The sequence below is a fragment of the Poecile atricapillus genome, chromosome 2 (assembly GCF_030490865.1).
Source record: "Poecile atricapillus isolate bPoeAtr1 chromosome 2, bPoeAtr1.hap1, whole genome shotgun sequence".
Classification (NCBI taxonomy): domain Eukaryota; kingdom Metazoa; phylum Chordata; class Aves; order Passeriformes; family Paridae; genus Poecile; species Poecile atricapillus.
The window spans coordinates 9,925,509-9,944,873 of NC_081250.1; the positions used below are offsets into that span (position 1 = coordinate 9,925,509).

The 19,365-nt window shown below is 39.4% G+C and overlaps 1 protein-coding gene across 1 annotated transcript in view; it reads right to left on the reverse strand.

The window, feature by feature from the left end:
- VIPR2 (vasoactive intestinal peptide receptor 2) overlaps nucleotides 1-17,000 on the reverse strand; it is a 43,915-nt gene extending 26,915 nt beyond the window's left edge. Inside the window, exons 1-3 of the mRNA XM_058833189.1 lie at nucleotides 16,698-17,000; nucleotides 13,753-13,855; nucleotides 2,076-2,183 (exon numbers count right to left, since the gene is read on the reverse strand). Of these exons, the coding sequence (XP_058689172.1) occupies nucleotides 2,076-2,183; nucleotides 13,753-13,855; nucleotides 16,698-16,748 (262 nt within the window). The 5' untranslated portion in view covers nucleotides 16,749-17,000. The remainder of the gene's footprint in view (nucleotides 1-2,075; nucleotides 2,184-13,752; nucleotides 13,856-16,697) is intronic.
- Nucleotides 17,001-19,365: the final 2,365 nt, after the last annotated feature.

The following is a 19,365-nucleotide window of genomic DNA, read 5'->3' on the forward strand; positions in this document are numbered from 1 at the left end:
TTTGAATAAAAACTTTACAGAATAACTTTCTGAGACTCATAAATTTGTACAATATAGGAAAATATTATAGGATAATATGATTGCTTTTACAGTAAAAATTCTTTTAATCAAAAGTTACTGATATTCAATATAAAATTAACCATGTGGCATGCTTAAACTACAATGTAGAGCACACAGAAGAAACTTAGAGTCAGCTTTCCAAAAGTTCTAAAGATGAGAATACAACTACTTCTTAAAATTCAATTTAAATTTGGAAATCTTTTAAGGAATTGATAATATTTAAAAGCCTACTTGTAGTTTGGAATATTTGCATAAAAATAAGGTAGTCTAGATCATCTGGTAGTAGAATTTTAACTCCTCTAAAACACTGAAAGCTGAAACATACATCTCATAAATCTGGCTAAATAAAAATATTTAAATTTCTTGTTTGAAGGTATTTTCATAATTTTCCTCTATAAGAATGAAATTAATTTGTAATGTGAATGAATTAAATAAATTACATATTCCTGAGCATAATCAACTTATGAAAATACCAAGATGTTTAGTTAGCTCTTAATTGAATCAACCATGTAAAATGTTTGTTGTCTTCCTTCTCTGAAATTATTGAAAGACAAGATTTATAAAATGTATAAACCTTTATAAAACTTTATAAAACTCTTAATTGAAGAGGGACCTCTAAAAATCAGCCCTGTTAGTTCCACAAGCAGGAAGAAAACCAGTAGTTATGAAAAAAGCTGGATCTGGGAAAATTATAGCAAACTATAAAATGAAGTAATCTTTCAGTCTTGCTGGCACCATGGTGAAGTGAGATTGGGTTGGAATGCACTGTGAAGATTTCAGACTGAAATATTTATTGCAGTTGTTTTATAGTAAAATTAAAATGTTGTTGTAATATAACTAAAGTTTGTGAAATAAAGTGCAGAGAGTGTGCATGCTCTAGCTTTTGGCAAATAGACAGAAGCAGCATGATTTAATTCAGATTTTGAATTTTTGATATTTATTAGTTTGCCTTGTCCCTTGACAACACTTTATTATCTTTGTTTAAGTAATTTGAAAACTTTTATAGATTTCACAACATTTAGTGATGATTACACATTCTTTCCCCTTTACAAATTGTTTAGACTATCCATGACAAACTAATCAAGATTCACCAGTTCCAGGAACGAAAACCTTTGCTTGTCTGTAGATTGTTTTACTTACCTATTTTTTACTGGAAAAAGACTTATTCAACAGTTTTGAGTCTAAAGGTATTTTAATCATAACTCAAATTAGCCTCTAAGTTAAAAGTAATATTTCTGAAGCTCACCACAGAAACACCAACCTCCTGTTCCTCACCCCTCAATAAAGAATTATATACCTGTGGTAAGGTTTGCATCTTTTACCAGCTCTTCAGGACAGTGGTTTCCCATCTGAGCAATGGAGATAAGATTTTTCCTAAAGCATTTTGAGATACATGTGAAATACTCTGTGTGCATCATCTATTTTCAAAACCCCACTTAAACACCACAGGGCAAAATATGATTTATTGACAAGATGGTGCAGAAGATGGTAGACTTAAACCAGTTAAATGTTTCAGCAGACAGACACTGATGAGCTCTTTTCAAGTTCCATTAAAAAGCAGAATAAAAGCTTTCATAATAACTACCTTAAATTGCAATAGCAGTAATTTTTAGGTATTATCTGTTAATGTGGGCTCTTTATTCTCATGATGGCAAGGCAGAGCTCCCCTCCTGAGGCACAGAAGGAACAACCTACATGTGACCTGCTGGCAACTGTTAGAGATGTCAGTCAGGCTCAGCTGCCTTAATAATTAACAAAATAGGTAAGAAAAGAGCAAGCAATGTTGGCAGCTTTGGTGAGTGTCACTGTATCAGAAAATATATTTAGGATCTAACTCAAAGAACACCAAATAGAACACAAAGATGATAATTTGGTCTTTTCATGGTGTATCCTGTAGCTCTGTCATAAACTCTTAGTCTATAAAGAAAATTAAATCCCAAATAAAATATTTTTAGCACATTATGTTACAGAATACCAGAAAGAAGCCAGTTAAAGTAAGCCTAAAAATAAAATACCTGGTTTGCCAGAAAAAAGACTAAATACTTTTGGACAAGGGACAGTGACAGTCTCTCCAATCTTCGCAGGACGCCAACAGGTGATGTTATCCCAAACTCCAACACATCCTGAAACAAAACCAGCATTAACAGACTTGAAAGCTGGGTTTAGCTTATAAAGTCCTGGTGAAAGCTTTGGACAAACGGTTCAAAAATATTAGACACCTTCAAGAAAGCTGCAAAGATGATATCTGTGAAAACTTTAAAGGAATCATGAGTCCACTGATTAAATAGCCAATTTTTAGGTCAGTTAATAGATTGTTTGCAAAATGTCTCATTAAAACAATGTCATTGTGATGTGAGGATGCTAAGAAAAAGTAAGAAATATTAAAAAATAACTCCTGAGCATTGATATGAGTTATTAAGAACTGCAAAATTGTGATAACTTCCTAATCACAGTTAAAATGGAGTTTCTATCAAGCAGATTGAACATCACAAATGAATATGTAAGTAGGTCATTGTACTCAGCACCACGTATGATAGGAATGCATTATGATTGGAGAGTGTTTGGAACAATAGGCATAATTTATATTTATAATTTATTTATAATAGCCTTGTTTTACAGGATAATATCTCAAACTAAATAACAGACATTTGAACAGAGAATGCCTCTATATATTGGTTTCAAGAAGGGGAGGGGGCCTTCATATTTTATAGACATATTTTATAATGGCAGTAAATGCTTGTTACAGGTAGAGAGTAACTTGCTACAGCTTTGCCCATGTTGATATCCATATTAATGGGGCTCAAAGGCTACATCTTGTGAATGAGTGTAAATCTTCCTACAGCTGCTATAGGCACTTGGCTTAATCATGCCCTGTTTAAAGATGTCTGTTTATAATGCAGATCTTCTGAGCAAGCAAAGAGCATGAAAGTTTGTCAAAACAAGCTTGGCAAGGACAAAGAAGTAAGGACATGTTACTCATATTATCTCAGTTCAAGTTATTTTAGAAAAAAGAAATTGTGAAAAATTTCTGGGCATTTATGTCTTCAGATAAGGCGATTAAAATTTACATTTGTAATTAATGGTAAGGACAGAAATCAAACTATTATCCCACTGGCATTATCTCCATAAGATTATTAGCAGTATAAGGGACAGCTTGTTCCTTTCAGTAGAGAACATAAAACTTGGATTTGGAACTGTTCACAGCCATATTATTCTTCAGAATATTTATAGTATTAGCAATTAATTATTAATTTATTATGTGCCAGTGAGGTCATGCCCAAAATCAAGTGACATGAGTTAAATGAAACTTGAAAAGGAATATTTAGAAATTCTATATTTGTATAAAAACTTTTTAGTGCAATTAAACTTGGACAGCTTGTGTTGACTTAAAATATGCAGCATCCTGCTTTCAAAGTTTAAGTTACTTTCAAAGCACACTTAAACTAGGGAAGCAAAGAATGTGTAACAGGACCAGCAGCTGGATTTGTCCCAGGGCTGTGTCCTAACTGCAGCACAAAGATAAGCCAGTGGCACAGTGTTCCCATGGGATTTACTTTCCTCTGGAAACATCCATCCAAGTGTGATAACTGTGAGGGAGCCTCTGTGTGGTACCAAGAACAAGGTTTGGAAATGATAAATGAAGATGAGAGGAGGATTATGGGGGAAATTCTGCATTTGATCACCAATTCCACAGAGTCCTCTTTATACAGTTTCCCAAGGAAGTGCAATTCTCCAGAGGATTCTCTTGCTTATGTGGATTGGGTATTTCTTCTCCTCTTAGGATTGTACAGCTCTAAATGCAGCATCTGTTCTATATTCAGAAAAACGGTGCAAAAATAAGGGACTGCTAAAGGGAACACTTCACAAAGTTTATCTCTGTGCATAGATAACATGATGCCTTATCCTCCACTGCCCTGTATGCTGCAGCAACCTCTCTTGGCATTACCAACAGTATCCCTGAGAGATCTCGGATGGTGGCGTGGCCATCTGTATGCAATTTCAGGGGGTTGCAGTGAGCAGGTCACCTTCATAGCCTTTGAAATGGAATTTCAGCATGCTTAGGTGCTTCCTGAGCTGCAGTTCTGGGTCAAAATCAAGTCCAAATCTCTGTGATGCAGCACCACGGTTTACACAAAGGAAAAGAATGTTTACCTGAACCATGCTTCCTCCTCAGCTGATTTTAAGCCAAAACCAACATCAACAACATGACATACAAGTAATCAGAAAGACAAAGAAACTATTTTCTTCATCTGCCAGCACTCCGAACTACATTGACAAAATGAAACTCTTTTGGCTTTGATTGATAGACTGCCTGAGCCAGCATAAACAAGCCCTGGAGTACACAAGAATAATTATCATCTTGTAAGACCTCAGTTTTTATTTCAACCCCATTTTCACTTACAGTGAGAGCTGAGTCATGAAACTGTGCACACTCATGGAAGCTGATGACTTTCTCAAATTTTCCCTTTTGTTTAATCCACTCTCTGTAAAATAGTGGGTTTGTTACAGTAGTCTGCAAACAGCTCAGAATTTTTAAACTTTATAATTTTTTCCTATCCTGCTGTGTATTGACTGGGCTAAGGTTTTGACAAACAGGCAGCTGAACAGCCTGGACTTTAAAGCTCCATTACTATATTTTCCACAGAAAACACTTAAAAAATCTTATTCAAGCCTCAATTGCATGGAATATTAGATAGAAAAATCGAGGTTTAATCCCTATTCCTACCAAAATTAATTAACACAATTTGTATCAAATCTCAAAGCTTGCTGGAAGGAACTCAATATACAAGTTTTTGATGTGCAAAACATCACAAGTGACTAGTGCTTTCTGGGGAATATGCTTTTTCCTTTATTTTTCCTCAGTATAATAGGACTTTACAGGCATCTGTGGTCCAGGAGAGAATGGCACTGTTTCAGATTCCTTAAATCAAATGGATGAAGTTACACCAAAGATGTATTTCTTATATGTAGGCTACATTCAAATGCATCACAAATCATGTGAGTGAAACTGAAGTTGCTGTCACCAGAACTCAAAGAATATTAAGCCTCAATTTATGTATATCTACAGGCTTACAGATAATGGTACAGAACATCTGAGAAAACTGCCAAAATGTCCTGGAGGCATCTATAGTCTCTGAATGACTGCAGTGGGCATCTGAAAACTGGTCTAGTCTGAATACTAAAATGGCATTACTGGTGTAATTACTGCTAGAATTACAACTGTTAAACAATGGACCTTCTGGGCTTTCAAATCACACCTTTCCTCATTGCCCCCTTCTTGCAATTACTACAGATTTTTAACAATATTGCATTCATGTATCTTCCTTTTCTCTTAGGAAAACATTCCCTTATGCAGAGGTGGGATACAATTAACTAACTTCATCCTAAAACCCATGAAATTAGGCCAGGTTAATTGCTCCCAGCAATTGCCAGTGACCACAAAGCAGTCTATGGTGCTTTAATTGCCACGCTGTTGGGAAGTGAAGGTGTGGCAAATGATACATTAAATGTTTCTGGTTTTCTACATAAAATATCTAATTTGATCAAATTTAGTATTCTCCTCTCTACTCACTCTCTACAGCCCTCTGTCCAGCTAGTAAGTAATTCATTCAGTGTCAGGATTTCTGGACTGTCATCCATCAGTGCAGCACTCATAAGATCATTATCTGAAGTCTCATTTTCTGGAAATTTTACCCATCTCTCACATACACAGGCCTGTTTCCTACTGTCTCTGAAGGACATTAATTAAGTAAGATAAAAAATACTCATATTTTTGGTTTAAGTAAGGTTTTACATTTTAGTTCTGGTACCAATATTACCAGTTAAAATGATACTTTCTAAAGCTAGCATTCTATCTCTTTCTGTAGCTCACTTTTAAGGTAAAATTTTAATTGCACCAATGTTTATTTCATATAATGTCTGTCATTTTTATTTATAATATTTTTAAATATTATAATTACACAGATATACTTTAATGTACTTATTTTATTATGTTCATTATTGGATTTAGTCTCTATGTTTGCACTGTGCTTCAATAAGTTCTCAAGCTCTGAGTGTTTTTCTCCTTTCACTTTGATAAACACACATAAAAACACACAGTCCAGCTTAGATCTGTGTTAGCTCCTCAACTTTTTCTGCACATCTATTACCATATTCTTCACCTTTAACTATTTGGCTTGTTCTGGTTGGGATAGAGTTCATTTTCTTCCTAGTTGCTAACAGTGGGCTGTGTTTTGGATTTGTGCTGAACAGTAGGCTTTTGCTTTCCCTATTAAACTGTTCTTATCTAAATGCAGGAGTTTTCCAGCTTTTGCCTTCCCACTTTTCTCCCTGGTCCTGCTGGAAGGGAGTGAGTGAGTGTCTGTGCGGGGCTGGGCTGATCTCTGGGGTGAAGCCATTAACAACTTCATAAAACTAGCGAAGGCAAGAAGAAAAAGGGTTCTTCATCCCTGATTCTGTGGTGTTTTTCTGCAGGAGAACACTCCTGTAGCCTGCATAGAACAATCCCTTTTCAATCTCTTCATTTGCACCATTTATTTCTCTGAAGTGTCACACACAGCATATCCAAGGAAACAATCAAACTTCCCCAAAACCTTTCCTCAGTGATTCACCCAAAAGTCTCTTCCACTGATCCCCTCTCCTGTTCCTCCAGAGGATACTGCAGATGCTATTGTTAGCAAGTTTCAATGACATCACTTTCTTTATTTAAATGTTTGGTCTTTAATGCTTGTCATGTATTTGCACATAGTTCATAATAAAAGGAAACAGACTATAAACTACATTTTTTTCCCCCCGTTTTCTTCAGCTTACATAAGTACTGCCATCCCATTCATCATCCTGCTTTTTGAGATCCAGTCTTTGAGCAACAAGTTCACTTACCTACGTGTGCTTCTTCATCTATAAAAACATGAAACACAGGTTTATGCTGGAAAATTTTGTTTATAGACACATTTATAAATATACAACCACTAGGTGGCACTTCGTATTTGGATTTAAAATTTGTCACTTCCAAGAGGTTTAGCATTTTTTAAAAGTGTCTAGGAGTGCATAAAAAACGAAAAAACAACAGAGTGCTTTGAAAATGAGTCAGAAAGTCGACAGCTAGCCTAGGGTTTATTTTTCAGTGTTTTGAGTTTTGTACTTGGCAGAGCAGGAGCCATCTCACCTCTTATGGGCAACGATTTCCAGGCTCCAGGTCTGTGTGCCACAGCATGGAACTTAGGTCTCATGGGAATTATGAACATATATGGACTGACATTCCTTCTGCATTTTCACACAAGTGATAAAAAAGAAACGACAAGGAGGTGCTGCACAAGTAGCAAGCCAGCAAACTGGGAGCAAAGCTTAGAGTGGGGGTAGGAATGAGACAGTCCCAAAAAAGGCTGTTGCTCCACCTGCTTAGGAAGGGAATTTCCCACCTGCTTTTGGCAGAGCCCCGAGAGCACCAACAGGCTGTGATGGTCCTGGGGCTGCTTCATCCTCCTCAGAGCCTGTGCCTGCCTCTTCTCCCGCACTGTGGCCCAGCTCTGATGCTCTGTGCTGGGCCCTGACCTGCCCATGGGGGCTGATGTCCCTGTCCCAGGGAGGTGACACCTGCCCATGGGGGCTGATGTCCCTGTCCCAGAGAGGTGACACCTGCCCATGGGGGCTGATGTCCCTGTCCCAGGGAGGTGACACCTGCCCATGGGGGCTGATATCCCTGTCCCAGGGAGGTGACACCTGCCCATGGGGGCTGATGTCCCTGTCCCAGAGAGGTGACACCTGCCCTGCCCTGGGCTGTCCTCACCTGGGGGAAGGACCCTGCCTGCCCAAATCCCCTCTGCATCGTGTGCCTGTAAAAACACTGGCTACAACGTGGTCAAGAAGCAGCCCAAATTACACAGAAACACTGAAGAAAGGCCAGTGTAAAAAGTTTTAATTTCCGGACAACAAACACTACTTGTAGACAGCAAACAGAAATTTCAAATTTTACTGATTTCATCAGATTTAACTAGTATAAACAGAATGATGAAACCAATAGAGTTCATCTCATATTAACCTGAAATATTTGCAGTTCATAGGTTCTTCAAAAGCCAGTTCTATTATCAGGAATGGCAAAAAAACTGTCTCCCAGATTTCTAGGGGATTTCTGGATTTTCATGAAATTAAACACTTCAGAAGAAATGTCTTATTTCCCTTTTGAAGAAAAGTTTCCCCTTAGAGACTCAAAAATACATTTTCCAGTTTTACACTTAATTTGCATATTTTTAGGGTTCTGTGGGGAAATATGGAAGTTGCCAGCTAAAACTTTGAAAAAAAACCCTCTCAAAAAAGAAAAAAAAAATTCATCCAAATTTTCCAGGTAAATCCTGCTTTCCAATTACTCAAAATATCCTTTAGTGGCAAGAGCATTTATTTTTGTATGACTGAACAGCATGCTAATCTTACCATAAGAACATTATTTTCTATTCTTATGCAAATATATTAATGTATGTATAGTCAAAGCTGTAAGAGGTCCCTTCACCTTTATGTTGCCCCAATTCTGACATGCTGTACATTCTTGAAAATTACCATTAAAAATCAATATCCTGCTCATAAAAAACCCACCACAAAATATTAAAAGTACCTATTAAGAAGTAGGACCATATATTTCTGTTAGTATATGTTATGTCTAACCCATGTGCTATTTGTTGTATTAGCTGAAGCTTTTTCAGTGTTTTGGTACTCAAAATTCCTTCCTTGTGGTATTTCAGCTTTGGATGTCATGGAGAATAGACTGCCATGACCACAGCTGTCTTTATCAGGACTGAAGCACAAGACTATGCTGGGCAGTATTTCTTTCAGAATCCTCTGGAAAACACAAAAAAAGTTCACTTATGGCTGTGCATTTTCTTTCTTCAGGGCTACAAATGCCATATATTAATGTCTACTGCTGAATTTCTGTTTACATATTGGGTAGAGCAGAAAATTCATGTCTTCAAAATCATTGTGGACACCTGGTGCTTTTCTTCATTCCAAAAGGGTTTGTTATTGTCACTCTTAGTAAACTTTATTATGTGAGATTTTTGAATGAGGCTGATCAGGGCGTTTTCTTGGTGTTCACCATTTTATCTACAGTTAGTTACATTTTAGTATGCAACTCCCTTCATTCAATGTTCTTTCTCACCTCTCTCACCCAGCCTCTTTAAAGGACATAGCTCTGCCTCTCTTCTGCCCTCAAATATTTAAGTACAGCTTCCACAAAACCCATAGTCAATACCATAAGGATCAGTTTTCTGTGGTGTCATTAATGGTGTCACTTCAATCAGTGAAATCCAAAACAAAAATATCCAAAGCAGCCTGCTTAGCTTCCTTCATTAAAAAAAAAAAAAAGTGTGAACTAAAAAGTAGAAACATATCTACTACAGCTGCAAAAGCAGCAGCACAGATATTTGAGAAAGTTAAAGTTGTTCTTCCAAGATGGTGCTGCATGAAAGAAGTTCCATGACGCCACCATCTCCTTGAATTCTACTTTGAATGCTCCTACAGAGGACTGTCAGCACCACTGCAGTCTGAACTACTGACTCATTTTACAGAGAAAATAGCTTTAAAACTAAACAGAACCTGATGCAAGACCTTGATGAGACAGGGAGCATTAAGCAAGGGGAAACCTTGAGGACATCCCTTTTCACATAGCAGAAGAAAGGCCTCATCTGGCTTTGAGTCAGTCTTCTATTTACTAACGTGGAGAATAGAGTGGTCACATTGGTGTAGTTACAGAGAGGTGTGTGTATTGTACACAAAGGTGTGAGGATGTGTGTAAATGCAAAACAGGCACCTTTCTTCCTGGAAAAACAACCTTAACAGGTAAGGTAGTCTGATAAATTTAACTTCTGGACAACTTGCCACAGGTCCAACATTTGAATGTTCATCCCACTGTTCTGAAAAGCTCTATTTCATCCACAAGATCATGAGCTCAGTGGTGGAATCACTGAGGAAAATTCTATTGACAGTGCAGCTCAGGAGGTTGGATTGCACAGCAATGCACACAACACAGTTGGTCCCTCTTGCTTTAAACTTACCAATAACTAAGAGCATAATTTTGGTGTCTTGTCTCTTAATTTCCTATTACAAGCTGCATTATGAAGCTTCTCTTTGAGAGGTTCATTAAATTCTTTCCAAAGCCATTTTTCTTTTCTTCTACATCCCTTTCTCAAAGTTAAAATTCCATATCTAAGATTTAAAATGTCATCTGACATATGGGTCACACAAAAACCTATTTTGGAAATCAAAATCCAAAAAGAAGCATTTAACTGTGCAGCCATTTAGTCCAAGATGAATCAAAATCCATAAACTTCATTCTTTTCATAAGGAAATATTTTTTAGAACTTTCAGTTGTAGAACCCATTAAAAAAATCTCCAGAATTTTAACATTTTTGACCATAAGATTAAATTTTTCACTTGAAGGTAAAGAGAAATAAGCCAGTTACTTTGTAAGGAAAAATTTTAAACACTGAATAAAGACAGAAATTTGCAGAAAGACAATTTTTATATATTTTCAATCACTTTTCTTGGGAGCTTCCTTTTTTTTTTTTTTTTTTTTTTTTTTTTTTTTTTGGTAAGACAAGCCATCAGTAGATGAAAAACAAATTATTTATTTTCCATATAGACCTCAAAATCTGTAGCTATTATGAGCTGGTTAGAACGCAATTCATCTGCCCTTCAAAAATAAAGAAATGTGCCTCTCCTATGCTTCCAGCTAAGGTGCATCCACAGCTCAGGGGCCAAATCATAGGAGGAAAGAAGACAACAAATGTGGGTAGAAGCTAATGCAGTCTTCAAAAAATAAATTACTAGATGTTCTAAAGAGCACTACAGAGAGGAAAGCACCGTCACAGGTCTTTGGAGAGTGACTTCTTCCCTAAATGGAGTGTAATGCTGTCCACTAATGGAAAAGTATGTGCTAATGCCTGAAAATCCCCCAAAGGGTGCAAAGTAAGAGGTTTGGGTGTTTCACAGTTTGACATTGGCAAATGAACGGAGTTTAGACCAACCGGGTCCTTTGATTTTAGCATATCCTTAGCACTGTTCAAAGGATACTTACCCTGTCTTTATACAGTGTTTCCTTGCAAAACACGTTACTGCTTCAAGCAATGAAGTGAAGAAGTGCTTCATAGACTTCATAGTCAGTGATTTTAGGTGCAATGCAAAAATCAGTCAGCAAAATTCTTCTGCCTGTCTCTTGAGACAGCTCAGGTGTAAGATCATTTTATCATGTCAGAGAAACCCCAACAGCCTTTAAATGTTTCCTTTTTATCTCCCTAACTGGGAACTGAGAAGATCAGATAAGATATTCAATACATAATTGCCATCTAGTTCAAAGAAAGAAACTGCTTGTCCCATACAATTTGGGTCCTCCAAAATTCAGAAGCTGTGCATGCCAGCCAAATTCTGGAGCATGTGACGTAGAGGTGCAAAGGTTTCCCAGGTGCCAAATAAATTAATGATAATTTTCCCACTGTTTTTGATAATGGAGGTCCAAGTGTTCTGTGGAAAATCTCAGGGAACTCTTATTTCCAAGTTCAAGACAGTACCTTCTCAAGATTTCATGAACAGCTTTTGTAAGTCAGGTAGCACATACTAAAGCTAGAGAAGCATGACAAGGACTGTATAACCATCTTTCCCATTCAGGAAAAAAGTGGAATAGCATTTATGAATTTATTGCAAAGAATTATATTTCAAATGTATTACAAGTTACATGTAGAGCTACAACTTGGACTAGTTCCAGCTTGCCAATTTTCATGAGTAATTCTTCTTTATCAGCAGAGTATTACTGTACAAAATAGTCCTTCTTTGTATGATTACAGAGAGCTTACTAGGAAACTAAGGACATGCAGAGAATGTCTATTTTTGTAAATGCAAATGCATATATTTAACATAGGCTATTCTCTGGAGGTTCTTGGTGAAGGTATCTGTAACAGGAAGCATGGAACAATATTATCTTTTGTAATATTAAATATATAGTTTGATAAACATATAATTGAATAAAACCCCACAGGGGCTTTACTCCAGTCTCCAACAAAACAGAATATTCCTTCAGTTTTAGATGAGCATTCAGTAAAATGTCTAAATCCTTTCACTGCTGTTTTGCCACTGTCTGCAGGGTTGAATCAACACCATCAGACATGCTCAAGACATGAGTTTTCTTTCACAGCAGTTTGCCTTTGGAGACACCCCTCTTCCAGTGAAAAGTCTTGGAAGAAAATATTGACAGCAAACTTCTTTCTTCCCCTAGGGAACCCAAAATAAAACTGGTGTGCTTCACAAAGATACCCTTAGAGCAGTCCAGCATCTGGATCACGAAAGTGTATCTTGAGGAAAGCTTGACTTTCAAAGCCATGTAACAGCTAACAGTGAATTTATTGGTTCATGATTTAATTCATTAAGCTGGGCTACTAATTATTTCTCCATCTGGCTTCACACTAATATTTTTTATGTAACAGTCATCTCTCTTCACCACTCATATATAAATAAAAACCATAAATCTAGATTAATTATTCCAGTAAGATTTTGCAATTTTTAATTACTGATCTTGATTAATAAAATGGAGAAATTATAATAAAATACAAACTGTTGATGATCCTTTGAATTTTTTATTTTATACAAATCAGTATTAGAATAGAGAGTTACACATTTAAACTGAGGAGAGGTGGAAAAAGTATCATAAGTTGAGACTCATGTTTATGTTCAAAGAGCACTGCAGATGGCAGGTCTCTGAGGTCCCATAATCATCTTCAGAGTGCATTTAAAACAAAATGAACACAAGAAGACCAAATAAGCCACATATTGACAATCTGAATTTATCTGTCACTTTTTTGTTCCACTTGGTGAACAAATGGCTTTTACCAGCAGTTTCAGCTTACAAGAAAAACGTCATTTTTCCATAAACTTTTTTTCTCTTCACATGAAAATGTAGGAAGGAAACCTAACAAAATCTAAAAAAAACCCAAAACAAAACCCAAACAAAATTCAAACCAAAACAAACAAAAAACCCCCCAAAAAACCCAAACCAAACAAACTCCAAGCCCAAAAACCGAACAAGAACCCATACATCTACTATTCTTCTTCCTTCCATTAAATTACAGTTTGCTGTATGACTAGCTATATGTTTATCTTTCTATGCAGAAGGAAAATGGAAACAATAAAGTAACACAGAGGGTTGGGGGTTTTTTTTTGGGCATAACACGACTGTCTGGTTTTCCCTTTGCACGACTCCATGGTCCTCTGGGTGTGAATCTGAACCTCAGTCTGAAACACTGTCCACTTGGGAAACCCAGAAATCCTTCCTGCCACTAGTACTTTACTCTCACCCATAGCCAGGGAGAAGTGCTTGGAGCCAAGGCTTTCAGCTTTCCCTCAGATTTGCTCTTTCTGCTGGTCCTGTCATCACCAGCCTGCAGATGCTCTGCCAGTCAGAAAATACTACAAAATCTCAGCACATAAGAACATGTTTGCTCCCAGCTGGTGTCCCAGCCAGGGCGTTCTTAGCACCTGCACACCTCTCACCACAAGCTTGCTGCAGCAGTACATTTAGTGCAAATTTGCATAAATTCCAAAAACAGTAAAATCCCAAGCACAGTTCAGACAACTAGGAAACTGTAATAAAAACAGTAAAGAAGGTAAAGAGAGAAAATCTCCACTACTCCAGTCATCTCTACATCACAGTTTTCATACCTTTGTAGTCCACTGGCTTTGCATTCTTTAGAAGCTCCATGCACCTGGTTTCCTCCTTGTGAATCTCCAGCTGAAATCTGCATTCTGGATGGACACCATTCACCTGTGTCAAATTAACAAACAGGTTATGTCTTGAAACTAGAATTAAAATGCTTCATGAAGAATGTAACTACCAATAACGAAAGCCACAACTTCAATTGGCACAGGTTTCACCCAAGCACGTGTGAGGCATTTCTCACTCGATGCCCATTTTAGCTTCCAACTAAAGCATTGACTTTTTAGAACAAAATGTTGAAACAATCTACTGGCTTCTTCCTGTAGCATTCATTTAGCTTTCTAGTGCATTCCTCAATATTATGCCACCAGATCTTTTTCTCCAGAAAAACTCTGAGCTGAAACTGAAACAGGAGAGTAAATACATTTGCTTTTTTTCCCGTTTTTAGTAAGTTAAGGAGCTGAAAGTTTACTACAAATCACAGAACATGAAAATTGATCAAACTTCATTCTCTTTGACATGGTAAATTCTGCTTTTCTCCCCTTTCCCACCATGTATATGTTACCTCCTGAAGGCCCCAGAGCATGAATATTTGATTCAAGCAAATGCTACATAGGAAGAAAAACCCACTATTTAAAAATTAAAGCACGAATACCTTAATTGGTTCAAAGCCCTGCCCTCAGTTCTTTGGTTTTCAGAAAAGTTTATGTATGTCCATGGGAAGGGGCAGGAATGCAGCAGTACTGGGGGGAGAAATGAGACCCTGGAAAGTAGTACTGGGGTCAGCTGAATTCAGAAAGGCACTCAGAGCCACACAGAGAAACACATGGAGTCCGTAAGAGACTGAATGGGAGAAATTACTGCAAGGAGGTGGCAAATAAAAAAGTTAGAAATGTCAGTGGAGCTGATGGGACAGTCTGATTAGCTCAAATGAAATCGTATCTTAAATAAATAAAATGGGAATATGCAGTACTTCGGTCATCCTCACACCTCTCATTGTAATTACCAAGAAAAAGGTGGTCGCTCTCCAAGTTTCTGTCTTTTCTTTCACATCTTTTAGGAGACATTTAATAACAGAATCTGGTAATGATCTCTGATGCATGACAGAGCAATTTTTAAAAAATTATAATTATTAAGTTGTGATTTTGGCCCAGAACCTCAGATCCAGAGTTAGGACTGAGAACCTGGTGATGCTGCAGTCTTTGTGGACAAACCACTTGCAGAGATTTTAAAAATACAGTGCAAGAGCCATAAGCACAACAGCAGGGGCTGTCACGAAAACTCAAAAAAAAAATCTGTCTCTTCTCCAAATGTCTTATTTCACCATCTACAACATCAGAACCTGACTTCCTTTTCCATGTCTTTTCTCTGTGTTGAATATTGAAATTGTATGTTTTGAGTGCAGAATTCTTTTCCTTTCAAAGACACATATTTAACATAAATTAGGATTTCTAGAACTTAGAATTTAAAGTACAGCATTATACTGAAAATACCTACATCTTGGAATGTATAATCTTTTTTTTGCAAATAGCGGCTATGTCAAATAAAGTCCCATGTACACATAATGTTTTTTAATAGCACTTTCTTTTCACAGACGTATTTTTGACTGTTTTTCATTTCCAAGTGCAAACATTCAGTAACTGAATGTAGATTTCCTACTCATCAAGAAGTATTACAATTACTGGGCCTTGGAAAGGAAAGTTCAGTAAATAAAATGTTAATTAAATGAAGATTAAGTCAAACTAGCTACTGTAATTAAGAAACCTGCTGAATAAACAGCTTCTCTTTCTGGTACCTCCAAAATATCAGTGATTAATAGTAAAGGTTAATTTGAAAACATACACTTGTTACCACCCAGAGGCAGCATGTTACTTTTCACAGCTGGGCTACATGCTAAACTGTACTATACTTCAATCTAATACATCCAGTTCATTCAGACGGACTTCACAAAGCTAAAGAGATTTAGGGTTCCAGACTATGTGTCTCTGACCACCTCCCGAAACACATCAAGATTTTGAGGGCACTCACCACTTTTTAGGACTTGTGCTCATCCATCTTTCCCTCTGCTTAACCAAGGGTAGATTATCGTTTGTCACCAATGAATACAGAATCACAGGTAAAGGTGCAATCTGAGCTGGAAATACATCTCGGGAGTCCCTCTGCATTGTAAGCAGCTTAACAATTTCTAAAGCATCTAGACCAGCAGTTTGACGGATAAACATTTTCTCTGACAGGCAGCTTACACTCACCTTCAGTATGGTTTCCCGACTTTTGGTGTTAACGCAGTAAAAAAATTTAAAGGCTTTAAATTTTTTTTTTGTGTGTATCATATTTCCATCAATGTAACTAACTTTTACAAACTACTCCAGAAACGCTTGAAAATATAAAGATGATGAAAGCAGGCGCCCTAAAGAAGACTTCGATATTCTGAATACTTGGTACATCGTAATCCCACTGTACATATTACAGAGCAGTTGTGCATGTGGGGCTTTTCCCCCCTACGATGACGGCCAGTGGCCTCTGGACCGCTCCCGGGCTGCGCTCCGTGAAAACTCTTCGCAAACCAGCGGTGTCCACCGGCTACGGGGAAAACTGCGGGGATGGGACCGTGTCCGGCGGAGCGGAGCCGTGCGGAGCGGTCCCGGGGCTGCGGAGAGCCCGGGGCTGCGGCAGGGAGCGCAGGGGAGCGCCCGGGGGTCCCGGCCGGGACCGCTCCCCTCGCGTTCCCCGTCCGGGGCCGGCCGGAGGCCAGCGGGGGGAGGCAGCGCCGTCCCGGAGCGTGTGCGGGGCCGGAGCCTCCGCACCTGCCGCGCCTGCCGCCCGCGGAGCTGCGGGAACAGCCCGGAGGGCTCCGCACAGGCTCCTCGGGAAAGAGCCGTGGGGCCATCCCCGCCCGCGGTCGGGAGCGCAGCGAGTGTTCCCTTGGGCGGGCCGTGCGCCGGAGACTTACCCGCCCCAGGCTCCAGCAGAGCGAGAGCAGCAGGAGCGGCAGGGCGCTCATCCCCGCCGAGTGCCGGGCCCGCCGGGCTGCGCTGCCCCGCGGGGCTCCGCGGGCCCCGTTCGAAGGCGGGGAGCGGGGTCCGGGTCCCGCCCGGCACCATAGGGCCCGGGGCCGCTGCCGGCTCCCCGGGGCCGCTGCCGGCTCCCCCGCCCCGCGGGCAGCGGCGGTGGCGGTGGCGGCTCCGCACCTGCCCCGCTGCGGCTCCTCAGCTCCCGGCCCGACTGAGGCCGTGCCGCCGCCGCTGTGCGCGGAGCTCCTCCTCTAGCCCCCGGCTCCTGCCCGCCCGCCCGTGTCTCCCCAGCCCCTCTCCTCGCCTTCCTTTTCTCCTCCTCCCTCTCGCTGCCGCCGCCGCTCCCCCCATAAGACGTGCGAGTCGCTGCCCTGAGCCGGGACGCCTCCCGCCATCGCTGCTCCCCGCAGGTGCCACCGCCACCCCCGGGCTGCTGCCGGGCACTGGATGCCTCTTACCCCTCGCTGCCCGCTCCCAGGTGCCGGAGGAACCCCTGTTCCCACGATACACGCCCGGGGAGCCTGGCTGCCCGTCCCGGCAGCGCATCGGTGCCCGCGCTGGGGTGTCTTTTGCCGGTGAAAATCATCAAACACAGTCCACTCAAGCCAGACACGTACGAAAAACATTGAGGGGTGTGTGAAGTGATCCCTGGCAGGGTCAGTCTTACCACTGTGCAGAGCAACAGCTGTATTACTAAATCTTTCTTCCCCCACAACTGTTTTTTTTTCCGAGGTCTCAGTAGGGAACTAAGAGTTTAAGGCAACTCCAGTTTACACCAGGCATGGATCTGGGCTTTGCCTCACAAGACATAGAAAGTACAGTTAAGTGACATGTTATCACATGCCTTATGTTGCAGAAAAAGAAGCGTTTATATATTGGCTTTTAGCTGAGAATAGGAATATACTAAGAGTTGCCTTTCCATTGACATAGTATGTGATGTAATGTAAGAATTATGTATTAAAAGGGATGAGGAGGCAGTGTAAAAGTCTCCTAAATAGCCCGCCAAAATAGCCAGCTACAAGTAAAGCAAGGACACTTCTATGAGAAAAGCTAAAGAGAATGTTAATTTTTTAATGCATATGCAAAAAATATTTTCACATATTAAGAAGAAATACCTGATTATAACATCTTTGATATAATAAAAAATAAAGACCACAAACAACTAATAAACGGTATCATAACCCTCATGCTGAGAGCAGAGGGAAACATTATTGTAGAAAGAAAAACTTGTGGGATTGTCAGGTAATGAAAGTATTCTCACTGTAGCAGAAAAGAGTACGCCCTTGGATTAACTTTGATCTGTATGTGACAGGTGAACTGAAAGGCCAGATTGCACCTACTCCTGACACAGCTGGTTTGCAGAAGAGACTGGTTACGCCATTAGCTCTGAGATTCCCAGGCAAGCTCTCAGATCAAAACTCCTAGACATGGAGAATTGCACAGTGCAACCCCTCTGATTCCTGAGACCAGTGTCCAAGATTCCTCTTCATGCTCTTGGCTGACACAGGCGGTCTGGATGTGCTCTTCACAATTTCTTAAGAGCTATCAGTCTTTCCAAAATAACAATTTCAAAACCATTTCTTTTATCATTCACGAGAATCTGATGTTTTATCATTACTGCTAGGCTTTGGAAAATCCTTCCTGTCTTCTCTTTTTAGAAGTTCTTTCTTGCCCTTTGTGATGACTGGCATCCTGCTAAGAGAGCAGTCGTTCTCATGAGTGGAATTAACACATGCCAAAGCTCATCAGGTTCTTCAGCAATAAACCCCAGAGCAGTCCCTGTGCAGAGGAGCCACCAGGCAGGCTGTCCCCCAGCTGGACTGCTCCAGCAGCTGAGTACACAAGAGTTGCCAGACACCAAACCCCAGTGTTTAATTCTTTGAGCAAATGATTCATTAGGCTGTTGAAGCTGAGTAGCCTGGGAAACCAATTAACAAATTACTGTTAACGTTCTGTGCAGAAAAAGTCTTGGGAACTGTCATCATTATTCCTTCTGTGGAATGACAGAAACTAATATCTCAAGTATTAGTAGTCCACATAACCTAGAACTAGCAAAGAAGTTTTGAAACTTACATCTGTTCTATCAGAAGATTGTACACAGTCAGATTTTTGAGATGTTTTGTTTTCAGTGAATCAGCATTTTTAGGTGAAAAGAAATATTACCAGTTATTTCTTAATCCTTTCCTCTGTTGCTGTTCCCAGTGACTCTTCGACATGAAAGAGACAGCAGATGAAGGAGATGCATCAAATACTAATATTTTTGTTTATATATAGCTAAGTGGTTTTTTTTTCCTAAGAAGAAAACAAATTCTTCTGGATGAAGTTTAGAAATCATGGTTCAAATTCTTTTCACTTAAACATATCATAGTTCAGTGCTCTGTTACAGGGTGTAGAAGGGAAATAAAGAACAAGAATGAAACTAGAAGAGCTGTTGATATATAGAGATAAATACAAATGAGAGTGATACTCTTAATCAGCAAAGAACAGATAGGTTTATGAAAGAACAGAAGAGTCATATAAATTTAGACAGAGTTGATTTGATGACATTTCAAAGAAGGGATTGTCAAATTAAACGGAAAAAAATTATGGAGGTATCCATGAGGCACA